Source organism: Acanthochromis polyacanthus, chromosome 12 (assembly GCF_021347895.1).
Source record: "Acanthochromis polyacanthus isolate Apoly-LR-REF ecotype Palm Island chromosome 12, KAUST_Apoly_ChrSc, whole genome shotgun sequence".
NCBI lineage: Eukaryota > Metazoa > Chordata > Actinopteri > Pomacentridae > Acanthochromis > Acanthochromis polyacanthus.
This window is the reverse complement of record NC_067124.1, coordinates 25,191,162-25,204,286: the sequence shown is the minus strand read 5'-3', so window position 1 is coordinate 25,204,286 and position 13,125 is coordinate 25,191,162. Positions and strand designations below refer to the sequence as shown.

At 39.4% G+C, this 13,125-nt stretch overlaps 1 protein-coding gene across 1 annotated transcript; it reads left to right on the top strand.

Annotated features, from left to right (window-relative positions):
- Positions 1–9,246: 9,246 nt before the first annotated feature.
- elp6 (elongator acetyltransferase complex subunit 6) lies at positions 9,247–13,072 on the top strand. The gene is made up of 7 exons (XM_022204989.2): positions 9,247–9,523; positions 9,733–9,811; positions 9,901–9,971; positions 11,146–11,270; positions 11,456–11,663; positions 11,784–11,936; positions 12,561–13,072. The coding sequence occupies exons 1-7, from the start codon at positions 9,470–9,472 to the stop codon at positions 12,684–12,686; spliced, it is 816 nt and encodes a 271-aa protein (XP_022060681.1). The 5' UTR covers positions 9,247–9,469; the 3' UTR covers positions 12,687–13,072.
- Positions 13,073–13,125: the final 53 nt, after the last annotated feature.

Here is a 13,125-nt window from a genome sequence, read left to right as displayed (position 1 = left end):
TGTGCAATGTGAAAGGAGTTTGACTTCACCAGAAAACCACCATTACTGCAAGTGGGTGAAGCTTGTCATCGAATGTAGTTGTGAAAAGTTCCATTTTAACCCAAACCCTGAGCTTTTCCTTAACATAACCCACTGATTTTGGTGCTTGAACCTAACTGGACAGCAAATGAAAATACAAATAATAGTCACAAAAACTGAATAATAAGTGAAGTATATCTAATAATAATGATAATAACCGGCGACCTGCAGCTCCATAGGCTGCTCGGTTGACATATTATTTCCAACGGATGAAATATTTATTAAAAAATGACCTTGTGCTGAGTACAGGCATGTGTCATGCATGTGCATGTTATATATGAACAGGGCCGGACTGGGAAAGAAATTCAGGCCGGGAGATTTCCAATCAGTCAGGCCACTTCCGCCACCGCAAGGGTTGTGTCACGTGGGATAATGCACCAAAATTTTGTTTTTGTTCCTTCCAAAAATATGCCTTTTACAGTTATGTTATAGCAATTACAACACTACTAAACGGACAGTAAGTCTATTAAACACAACCATAACGACAGCTCCATACAGTCCAGTACTTTTCTCTTCTGTAATCTCTTCACTACCCTCACCAATTTTTCCAATGTTTTCCTTTTCCTATTATTTATATAACATGTGGAATTAAAAAAATATATATATTATTTTGTCAGCAAATCATTTAGATGTCAGCTGGTCATAGCTAATAGTATATGCAAACACCAATGTTCATTTTATAACTGAAAATTGTAAGTCAACTGCTTATCCTACCTGAAGAGGGGGTCTCAAACGTTTTCAGGCTTCCTGCAACCCACCTGACACCTGTGGAGCTTATTTGGGCCAGACATTTTTTATTATATTTTGGCCTTTGAAGTCTGATGATGCATTTGTGAGAAGAACCGACCATTTGTAAACTTACTTGAAGTAAGGGTGCTCCATAATCTTCACTCCTTCCACTCTCTGGCCTCACTCTCATATCACCGCTCTGCAGTGCATGTTTCCCTGTTGTCGCTATGAAGGGGCGGGCCATAAAGCAACTAAGCAATCATGGCACGTTTCTTCTAAAAAAATGTCACTTTGACCAATCCCTATCCTTCTAATTTAGAGCTCAGAGCACTTGCTTTGTGTGAGTGACAGGAGGGTGGGCGTGTACTCTGTAAGGCTTCTAGCGCTGCTGTCTCTGGCCTGTCTGCCAAAAAGCCGATCAACTTTTTTTCATTGGCCTTCCAGTCCGTGGCTGGCCTGTCCAGGCAGGCCAATAAGGAGGCAGGCCACCGGGAAAAGTCCCGCCTCTCCCGATTGCCAGTCCAGGCCTGTAAATGAATACCAAACTGGGTGTAAATTACACTAATGACGGTGTGTTGATCAGTTCATCACTTTTGGCAAGACTTTGTTTTGCTTGTGTTAAAATACAGCCCGATCTCACGAGGATTCGTGAAACTGTCACGTAAGTTTTAGTTTCGGTTTCGTGCGCACCAACACGATTTCGTCATGTTTTTCGTGCCACTCATCACGAAATGCGCACCAATGTATTTTAAACGGCGGACTTTTCGTGCCACTCAGAACGTATTTCAAAAGAATGTGTATATTATATTTTTAATGTAAAACCGTGGCGAATCCAACGCTATATTTTGCATGACATCGTTCCTAAACATAACCCTAACCATAATCCTAACCATATCCATAACCATAACCTAACCATAAGCCGGTGGTACACTTACCAATTTGCATAGGAATTTCAAGAATGTCTGGCGCCCGCAAACGCGATCACACAAGCAGTATACGCCGATGGACAGCTTTGATCGTCATGAATCCGCCGGTATAAACCACTTTCAGATGTGATTACCACAGCGAAAAACATTTCGTGGTGAGCGGCACGAAAAACATGACGAAATCGTGTTGGTGCGCACGAAACCGAAACTAAAACTTACGTGACAGTTTCACGAATCCCCGTGAGACCGGGTTGCAAAATAACAGTTCCCTCCATGTTTTTATTTTGAAGGAGGATTTTTAATGTTTCGGGCTTTTATTTTGTAACAATTCCAGCAGCACAGGAAGTATTGTCTAAGAAGCGGTGACTTGACATGACGAAGACGCTGCCAAAAAGTCCGAAAATTCACATAAAGATGAAAGAAAACGGTTCCACGCCGTTGCTGTCTAGAAAAGGATGTGTTTAAACTTATAAGCACCTAGCGGCGACAAGATGTTACGGTGAAGAAATGAGGGAAGGCTGAAAGGTGAATCTGTGTTGACATAAGGCTATTGGCTGACCTTTTTTGTTATTCTATTATCAGGCATATAAATAATCCGGTTCCATAGTCTAACCATTTCACATTTCCTTAGAATAGATCCAGGAACCCAGCCCATATCACCCTGAGCTGCCAAGACTGGAACAAACTTGTGAACTCCCAAGAAGCAGCGGCTTGCTCTGTTTTCTACAGCTTCTAAAGCTGGGATCTGTTTGGCTCCCCACACAGCTGCAACATAGTTTAGCAAAGGGGTCACACAGGCATCATACAACTGGGTGTATGTACTATATCCAAGATCTTTGCACACTTTTAACTGATTTATTAGGGACCCCAAAGCTCTGCTGGCTGAAGCTGCTAGGATTTTAACTCCATCAAAATTCATAAACTCATCAAATGTAAACCCAAAATATTTATAGCGTATTTGTAGCATACTCCAAATTCATATTATCAAATCTTAAAACTCTTGTGCTACCTGGAGCAGATCTTTTCCTAAAGTGCATAATTGACCCTTCGCTAAGCCCCTCCCACAAATGGCTACTGTCCAATCCTACCTTAGCAACTGTAACTAGGCACGAGAGGTCTGTCAAGCTTTCAGCAGAAAACAATATGCCGAAGCGGTGTGCATACGGTACTTGCAAGTCCGACACTCGTTATCCGCAAAGCTTGAAGGGTGGTGTTGATTTTTTTTGCATTCCCCAAGCCAAAGACACAAGAAGAAAGGTGTCACGTGTGGATTAAGCAGTGTGGGAGACTGCATCATCAGCTGAATCCCTCCAAAATCAATAAGAACACCTACGTCTGTTCTAAGGTAAGTTGATAGCTAACATTAGCTAACTGTAGCTCTGTGTGTTAGGTCAGATAACATTAGCAAAGAAAGACTGTATGCAACATAGAGCTCATTGTACAGTACCTCATCTTCCTAAATATGATCCTACCTGCTTCCTTTGTTGCAGTAATCTACAGGTCTCCGCCTACGCTCACGTCTGGCTTTGGCGACAACAACAGATGAGATCGGTACTGCATTAATGTTGTAACCCCTTGGTTTGTACCACTGTTGTGGCAAACTTGTGCAAGATATTGCTGGGCTTTGCTGTGCCTTAATGAGATCAAGTGTATAGATCAGCCCCACTTTATGTGAGCAATATCCTGGTGCGCTGTAAACAAACACGAATTTAGCTTAGCGAGAAATGGGCAGACACATGATAATGACAGTTGATATAACATTAATTTAAATGTATATAATACATATCGCCTTACCCTGCTGTACAAGAACATTGTTGTTCTTGTATATGATTATTTTTGACGTGAAGTGACAATACATGGGGTGTTTGGCGCTTACACTGAGATCTGTGCGCTTTTCCCTCTATTTTAACGTCCTCTTCATTTGCACTCCGCCAACATTTAATTTGGTGAATGTAGTTCTCAAAAGCATATTGGAGACCCTTCTGTCTGCTTCTCTCTGATATCGCTGTAGAATATGCCCAGAAATTTGCACATATCTCCGGAGAAATATCACTCACCGGTATTGCTAAAAACTCCATATTTCATGCTAGGAGGGAAAGCTTAACAGGCGTAGCAACAGTAACCAAGGGGGGCGGGGCTTAGCGAAGGGTCAATTTGAGTTTTTCCTTGATTTATAAGAAGTCTCCATCTACAGCACCAGTTATGTAAAACATTTAACATTGTTTGTAAATCCTCAACTGTCTCAGTCAGCAGTGCAACATCATCAGCCTAGAGTAGGATGCCTACAGTCACACTGTCCAGGTGTATACCTCGGTTCAGATGTTTGGTTTCCAGGGCCAAATCATTTCTAAATAAAGAAAACAGGCCTTTGGATAAAACATCCCCTTGTTTTACACCAAAGGGAATTGGGAACCACTCAGTCTGCTCTTCATTCACCTGCACACATCCTACACAGTTTGTATACAGAGACTTCAATGCACGATAGACCTTTCCATCAACTCCCGCTTGAAGAAGCTTTAAACATAATAGATCCCTGTCCACCAAACCAAAGGCTTTTTTAAACTCTACAAAACAAAAAAAGTGGATTTCTTTTCTGTTTGTCTAGTTCTGACTATTGTTGACACAGAGTAAATGTGATCAATACATGCCCTATGTTTTCGAAATCCATTTTGCTCGTGCACCAAATACGTTGTTGTTTCCAGAAATGTAGTCAATCTAGCATACATAGCAACATATAAGAATTTGAACAGATTTAAAAATTACTATACTTTTACTTGTGCAATGAACTATTATCCTATGGCATTTTTTAGACGACATATTATACTCTCATGTTTTCTTGAATAACATACTATTTTGACAATATACAGCACTTTGACATTTTTTGAATCAAATATCATACATGAAAATTTTAGGCAACATCCTATCATTCTGAACCACATAATGATCTATGTTTTTTTCTGCCGACATGCTATACTATGAACTACAGGCCAGACTATGTCGTTCTTCAAAAGTATACTATATTTTGACATTTTCTGAACTACATCCTATACTATGACATTATACACAGAGTGCTTTGGTTACATGTTAATTTATAATCTCGATTTTTTTTCTGTTTTGTTTTTTAACGGGATTACCACAGACCTGACCATGAACACCGTTGACACCCACCTGAGGGAGACGCTGCCTAAGATCTCAAGGCTGCTTGGTCGTGGTCTTTCTGGCCGTGCTGGAGAACATCTTCATCAACTACGTCTTCTTTTGAAGAGGCCTTCAGATGCTGCAGTCTCTGACCTTAAGGAGGAACTGCTACTTTCACTCTGTAACGAGACAGCGGTTATTTTAAAGACCCAGCTCCTGGTGGCTTTGAATGAAAATTTAACATCCATCAAAACAGAACTGAAGACAGTTAAATCTGAGCTGTCAGTCAGTATTTCAAACATCAAGTTCGACCCGGGTGTCCTAAAGCACGCTGTGGGTGAAACAGAAACGTCACTCTCCACATCACCGACGACATCGTCACACTCCAAAGCAGAGCACCTGTCTGCTGAACAGAGAATAATAAACTGTTGAAACGGTTGGTCTGTCCTTCTGTAAGTGAAATTTAAACAGGAAGTGGTGCACAGAGGATGTCGTCCATTCAGTCTCCTTCTTCACAACCAGATGAGGTTTTCCTTCTGTTGGCTTCATTCAGAAGATCCTCACAATGAACATGAGACACCTGAGATGAAGACAGACATCACAGTATCAGCATCAGCAGCAGAGGTTCATTTTAAAGTATCCCTGGAAAGATTTCTTCTGTCATATATATTTTCCAAGCACTGAAAAACAGAAAGGCCTGTAGTCACTTTAGCTTTAGAGGAGAGGATTTTATTATCCAGCTTATCTGAGCTGCAATTTAAATGTAGTAACTGTAACGTTCATCATTACTTTGGACATATTCTGGAAGGTTATTTTCCAATCTACACTGCAGGAATTCGTACTACAACATGTGAATCAGTCATCAAACAATGTTAACGACTAAATAGTAATCTTACTGTTTTCTCCAGTTTAACTTCAGAGACTCAGCAGATATTCAGGACTACTGACAACACAGAACCTTAACTTCACTGTTTTAATTACATTTAGGTTTTCTAAATGTTACATTAATGTGAACCAGCGTTTCCATGAACAGTTTTATTAACTAAATACACTACATTACAGTAACACAACACACTTCAGCTGTTTACATGAAAACACAACACAAACATCGTTAGCTTAATGCTACGTTAGCTTTAATCAGGCTGCGACTGAGCAGCTAGCTCGATTAGCATCGCTAACATTAAAACTAATATTTACTGAATGCTAACTTTCTTCTCTGGTCAAAACACAGAAATAAACTCCAACAACATCTGGAATGCATGGCAAACATTATCTCTGACACTAAAGCTCCATATAAAGTACATTAAAAGCGGCACCGATGAGAAAACAAACACTTACCGAACTATCAGAGTCCTTTCAGTGTCTGCTGGTAGAATCAGCCGAAGGTAGAAAACTGGTTAAAATAAGGAAACAGTTCTGCTGCTTCACCAAGAAATAAAAAAACAGTTATATCGGAATTAAACCAAACGAGGAGAGCAGAGTCTCGGATGCCTCCTCATCACTGTACTGTCAATCAGGTAACCCCGCCCCTTGACTTCGCAAAACTTTAACGCTTGATTAAAAAAAAAATCCGGTTTAAATCCGGTTATTTCATCATAAGCGGACCCAACTCAAACTCGGACATTTGAACAGGCATATTCACAAAATGTGGTGTAGCAAGGCAGGGAGGAATCAGACAGTTTTCAAATTCGAACCTCATAATGAGGCTACTGCAACACACACTACTATAAGAAAACTTTCACAAAGTGAGATTTGCATAATATGTCCCCTTTAAGTTGTGATGGAACTGTTTCCTTGCAGAGGAAAAAGAGATGATAGTGTTATTAGAAAGTGCAACACCTTTTATTTTATTTTTTAAATTTAAGATTTTTATTTCATTTTTGAGGTTTGGATATCCTTGAACACTTATTTGAACAGAAAATAGATTCTCATATTGTTGTAAAGAATAATGTTGGAGATGTGCACTCATGCTGAAATATATCCACATTGTGAAGCAACCCTTACTTGCGCTGAATTGGAAATATTTTAGAAATACACACTGAATTACAAGACTTTGCAGAACTGTGCGCTATTGTAGAATTACATGGTTTTAATAGTAATAGATTGTGATCTGAAGTGGGCCGGTCTGAGGCATGAAAGTCCAGGGTTGAAAATGAGTCCCACTCCGGCCCTGCTGTCTACTGTGTGAAAATCTTGCATCTGAGCCACATCACCACCACACCTGCCTTCTAAAAATGCAGAATTTGGTGCTTTTTGTACTACAACATTCATTTATGTCATTTTTGCAGCCTTATGTGTCATTGTAGGAGCCACAGAAACTGAACATCAACTTTCTCCTTTGTTCAGGTATGAGGACTTACTGGTGAAAGGTGGTGGTCACAATAGCATCCCTTTGCAGCTTCCCCTCAGCATTCACAGAGCCCTTAAGTATCTTTCAGCTCATTGTTTTGATTTTGCAGCCTGCAAATTTACCGTTTTGCTTCACTCTCACTGCTTTGACTGTGTCACTATTGTCAGGGAGAAAAGCTCACATGAATCGACTGTTCCCTTAATTGCAAACCATCAAACAGCAGCTAGTTGGTGAAAAAAACCATGGTGCCAGAAGAAAATATGACTAAAGTAGGACCATATGAAACATGTAGATGTACTGCAATGACAGCCTCGATCTCTTTGATACTGAGCTGTTTCAGAGCTACACACTGCCATCTGCTGATTGGAAATCATGTTCAGTGGTTCATTTCCTATCTCCCATTTTACATGTAAGTGTTTTATTCTGCTGTTCTGCATGAACCACGAGCGTAAGATGGATGACTTATGTGAACCAGATCACATTTAAATGCAGGTTTTCTGCTTTTCAAGACAAACCTTTCTTCAAGTATTGCTAATAAAACCTTTCTGTGACAACATGCCTGCATTTGACGTGGTGAATTTAAAATGGCAAGATTTTATTTTTTTAGAGAGTGAATCATTTGTTTAAAGTCGCTGTTGTCTGTTTCAAATAATTCCAGATAATTCTGAAACTAAACTAATATGTTATGTATCCACACATAATGAATGTGATGCTGATTGTCCGTGTCACTGATGTACAGCATGTGCACAAGTAGTAAAAACAGAAGATCAACATAAAAGCATTATTATTATTACTTTTTTATTTTTTAGAAAAAAAAATGACCCCCAGCATGACAAGACTTATTAAGTGGAACCAAACAGATATCACTGAGTGTTACTGTTAAGTGCATCACATTTAAAGCTTTGGTAGTGTAAAACTAATATATTCAAATCTTATTTCAATGGTCAGCGCACATCTACAGCGTCATATATTGTGAGCACAAATTGATGCATGTATGTTAATTCCATTGAAACTAAATAGTTGTGCTGCTAAAACATCTCAAGACTGCACTTTAAATTATTTGGTGCAGTGGAAGCATACTGAGTCAAAAAGAGGGACTAACACCATCCCTTGCAGATTGTTTTATCAAAGTTTTGCTGACATAATGCAAGATTTCCTGTTGAAAAACTTTAGCATAACAGTAATAATCAGTCACATTCTATTAAAATGATAGTCTGCTTGACGTTCAAATTGTGAAAAATTTGCAAGATGCAAGCTTCATATAAGTGACTGCAAAATAACTTGAAAATATTTAATTATTTTTCAGTAGTACACCTAGCATAAAATGCAACTTTTATATTAGAGAATTCCTTTTATCTATGAGCTATGTTACTCTTGAGTCATATGTAGATGATAAAATTATATTAACATAAAGAAAAATCAACTGAACAATGAAGAGCAGAGTGTAGATTTGGTATCTCTGAGGTGGAATTTGTCACTATCATGATGGGAATCATTAATTTTCTGATATTTAACTGAGGCTGGAATACTCCTGAATGCAGTTTTGATTAATATTGCTATTCCTACTAATAATACTACTGTATCTGTGGATTTAGGTATTATATTAATTCTTTTGTCACAGCTTCCACTTCTGCAATTGCTGGTACTACTACAATACTGCTGCTTTACTCCAATGCCACTGCTGGCAGTCAGTAGCACAGTATCACCAGCAGGTGGCGCTGCCTGCAAGACAAACAAGGATGGTGACACTGAAGAAGTCGCCATGTGCGAGCAGAGATCGTCTATAACTATAGGGAAATACTTTGTCACAGATCCGAGGCGGTTTGCTTTCACAAACATTTCTTAATGTAAAGCTATTATTTTATCTTCAAACGTAATATTTTAGTCTAATGTGAATCTGATAAAGTGCGCTAAATTGATTCTGCATCCAAATCTATGGGCAAAATTGGCAGCGTCTGACGGCGAAACGTATTTTCCTGCGACCTGAAAATACATTTAAAGTGAGACCTCTTGTTTCATTTCTCTTATCTTTACTGACATTAGCTCACCAGCTAGCATAGAGTGAGCCTTAAAACATTTTACAGGTTAAAGCAGAAGCTCTGACTTGGCTTTTTGAACCCATGAATATAAGGGACAGACTTGTAGATTCACTTGTAATTGCATGTCCTGGTTTGTAACGCTGATTTAACTCACTTACAAACCGCTTAGTCTGTGTTATTTACAGTTAGCTTAGCCTTAACTGTTAGCTATGTTTACAGAACTCAACAGTATCTTGAACAGCACTCCCGACAGCTTCACAAAGGTGAGGATTTAACATGTTCTAACTTAGTTACTTAATTACTTTTTTCTTCATTTAAATGTAAGACACTGGACTACATCCTAACGGTGAGAGTTTGTTTTTTGTTGTTTGTTGTTTTTTTTTGCAGCATTTCAAGCAGTTATGTAGCCTGCAAATTCTACAGCATCCTTATTTTACTAGTATAATATTTGTAATGACGTCTTAACTTGCAGAGAGAATTTATCTTGGTGTCAGACAGACAGAGTGATGCCTCTTTCCTCATCCACCACTTCCTTTCTTTCTACCTACGAGGTGAGTTGTTACACCTGTCAGGTAACATCAAAATAGAGACAGCCACCCCCCTCTATTTCTGTAACGGCTGTATCTGTTTTCTGATTCAGCGCGATGCAAAGTGTGTTTTCTGGGTCTGGTGCAGTCCTTCAGTCACTACAGTGCAATCAGTCAAAGAATGGTGAGTGTCTTTCCCAACAACAGTCTCTTGCTTGTGCTTATATTTGTCATACAAGACATCAAATAATGTATAAAATATAATATTGCGGCAGTAAATAAATAGCTAAATGTAACCTAACAGCCTATTTTTTTATTTAATTTTTTTCAGATTTTCCTCTGTGTTTTGATAATACTTTATAGGAATATATGGAAATAAAAATGTCCAGAGGGATGTGATAGCGCTCAGGACTCAACCTGAGAATAGACATTATATCAGGTTTCCCTCGGAAAAGACATTTTTAATTTTAAGGGACTTCCTGGTAAAATAAAGGTTAAATAAATATGTCTAATAATTTTCCTGCACCTTATAATCTGTGACTCTTACAGATCCTGCTGCTGTTAATTGCTACAGATATTAAATAAAACTGAGAGAAAAGGTTTGTACAAGCAGTTGGAAGCAACAAACGGCTCCTGTTAATGGTTGTCAAAACCAAAACTACATTCATTATTAGTGAGTTTCATTATTCTGGCCTTCCCTGTCTACAAGCAGTGAACCTTTATTTTCACAGACAGTTTATAGTAGATGTGAAGTTTTTCGTAGCATTTTTTTTTTGTTCCTTCCAACCGTCGCTCATACGGAATCCAAAAGCAACTTTGGATTGTTGGATTTCCTGTTTTCTGTTTAGAGTTGGTAACATCTGTACCTTACTATGCTAAGCGCTGTGAGATGACATATGCTGTGAATCTGCACTATGTAAATAAAATTGAACTAAAGTTGAAGGACAAAATGAACGAAAAAGATGCTTTGTAACTTGGCAGCACGCTGTATCTTTTGTGCTCTGTGTGATGTTTTATGCCAATATTGGGGCAGAAAGGCGGAAAACTCCTTCCCCAAATCGGTTCATGTATGCTGTGCGTGCCTATTCATTAATGTGACAGCGTATAGTTTAGACGTGTGCTTGGTTGAAAGTGGTATGGAAATGTTTCTAGGTCCTACCGAGCAAGACTGCCATAGTGACTGTTGTGGAAAAACAAACAAGGTGTTCATTCAGACATGAAGCAGACACATTCAGGTCCTCTAAGGCTGACAGAAATGAGTGCATATATGAAAGGAGCTTTATAGTTTTTTTTTTGAGTATGTAAGAACTGAGTTTTGCCTGGAACCATATCTGTCTTCAACATCTGTGTGTACTCAGGGTGTAAGTCTAGCACAGGCAAAGGAGAAAGGTCAGCTGATCTTCCTTGAGGGACTGAAGGAGTCGCTGTCTATTTTGATCCCTCAAGAAAGCAACACTGAAAATCAAGCCATGGATTTCCTGAGGTACAATCCAATAATCACTGTCCTTTTCCTTTATGTAACTTGTTTCACATTAAGATTAACCTCTGCACACATTTGGCTATCAATTTGTTGTCGCTTCACTTAAACAGCTGTCTGTATTACAAATCCTAAAGTAATATATCAACAAAAACATACCCTGTAATAAATTACACAATGATCGCTATCAGGGATCCTACTGTTGGCCTGCGGAGTCTGTACAAGTTTGTCCAGTCCAGTTTGACCAGTTCCAGTAGTGGGGAAGATGGCACAGAGGAGTGGGGACCGTCTGTGTTGCTGGTGGATGACATCAGTGTGCTGTTGAGTCTGGGAGTGAGTGCCAGAGCCGTGTTGGACTTCAGCCACTACTGCAAAGCCATGGTCTGCTCTCAGCTACAGGTTGGACTTAAATGTCCTTTCAGTCAATCACTAATGAGCACTCACTTGCTGTAGCGTTCTGTTACGATGAGAGTAAGCGTTAATGGATCAGATAATGACTCGTATCAACTCTGATCACAGGGAAACATGGTGATGCTGGTGCGCTGCGATGAGGGGGATGACGGAGATGATGAAGGCTCAGAGCTGCTCCTTAGGGGTCTGACCCACCAGTGTAGCCTCACCCTTCATGTTCAGGGTCTCCCAACTGGCTACTGCAGGGACATACATGGGCAGGTGTGTGCATGTGAACACAGCTTTTCTTACCCCGATTGTTCTGATTGATCACACAGTGAATCTCATAACAGCAGCCATTGATGTGCCTGTAGTCCCAATATTACTTAATCTGGATCGTTTTGGCGTAATAAATTAAATGTATATGTGTATACTGTTTACACAAACAGTGATTTTAAATACAAATAACAGTAATTAATTGCTTGCTTACATTTTCGAGTAGTCTTTTGGTCTACAAAATGTCAGACCACGCTTCGACAAAAGCTGAAATTGAAAGTTTTTGATTTGTCAGGTATTACTTTAAAACACAAATTTTCTCCTAAAAATTTCTCCTAAATCATGACAAACAGTTAACATCACAATTATTGCAGACGACATTTCTGTCGATTGACTTATTTCGATTGTGCTAGATGAAAAAATGCATTTCAGTGTTTTTAATTGATCATAATTGAAAATGTAGACTGGTTAGACCACTGTTATTTATTAGCTGTAGCTGTAATGACACAGTGGAAAAATATAATAGAGCACATATTAATAACCCTTTATGAAAGTCAAACAGTACACAAGGCAAAAGGAGTAGAACATGCTGAAACAAACAGTAAATCAGTGGTGTTCCTTGTTTTTCAGATGGAGGTGTGTTGGAGGAGGAGACAAGGTGATGGACAGCACACACAGAAGAAACTCTTTCAGTATAAGGTCCACGATAAGGGAGCTTCCTTCTTCGCTCGAGGGACATCCAGTGCTGTGCTTTAGTTCCACCTTTCAACATCCTTTTTTTGGGTCTCTTTTACATGTTATTGTAATATCGCAAGACCTTGTAAGATGTCTGAATCAGCCACAGCCAAGCGTTACATTTGACTGGTTGGTAGTGTCCACAAAGCCAGTCTGGATCTCAGATCTTCTGTAGGAGGAACACTGCCATTCTGCCAGCTGGTAGCCTGGTTCCAGACCTCTGAATTGCCACCTGCCTCTGGAACTACATCCCGATCAGAGCGACTCATGCTGTTGTCAGTGTTTGGTGCCTTGCTGTGAACCAGTCAGCAAAAATGACACTGATCATGGAACTACTGGTGTTTGGAGAATAGCTGCAATGCAACTGGATATTTCTACGATAAAAATGCAATAAAAAATTAAATGTTGTTGTTGTGTGGGTTCACTAGATGTCGCTCTGTCCCTTCCTTCCACAGTGCAG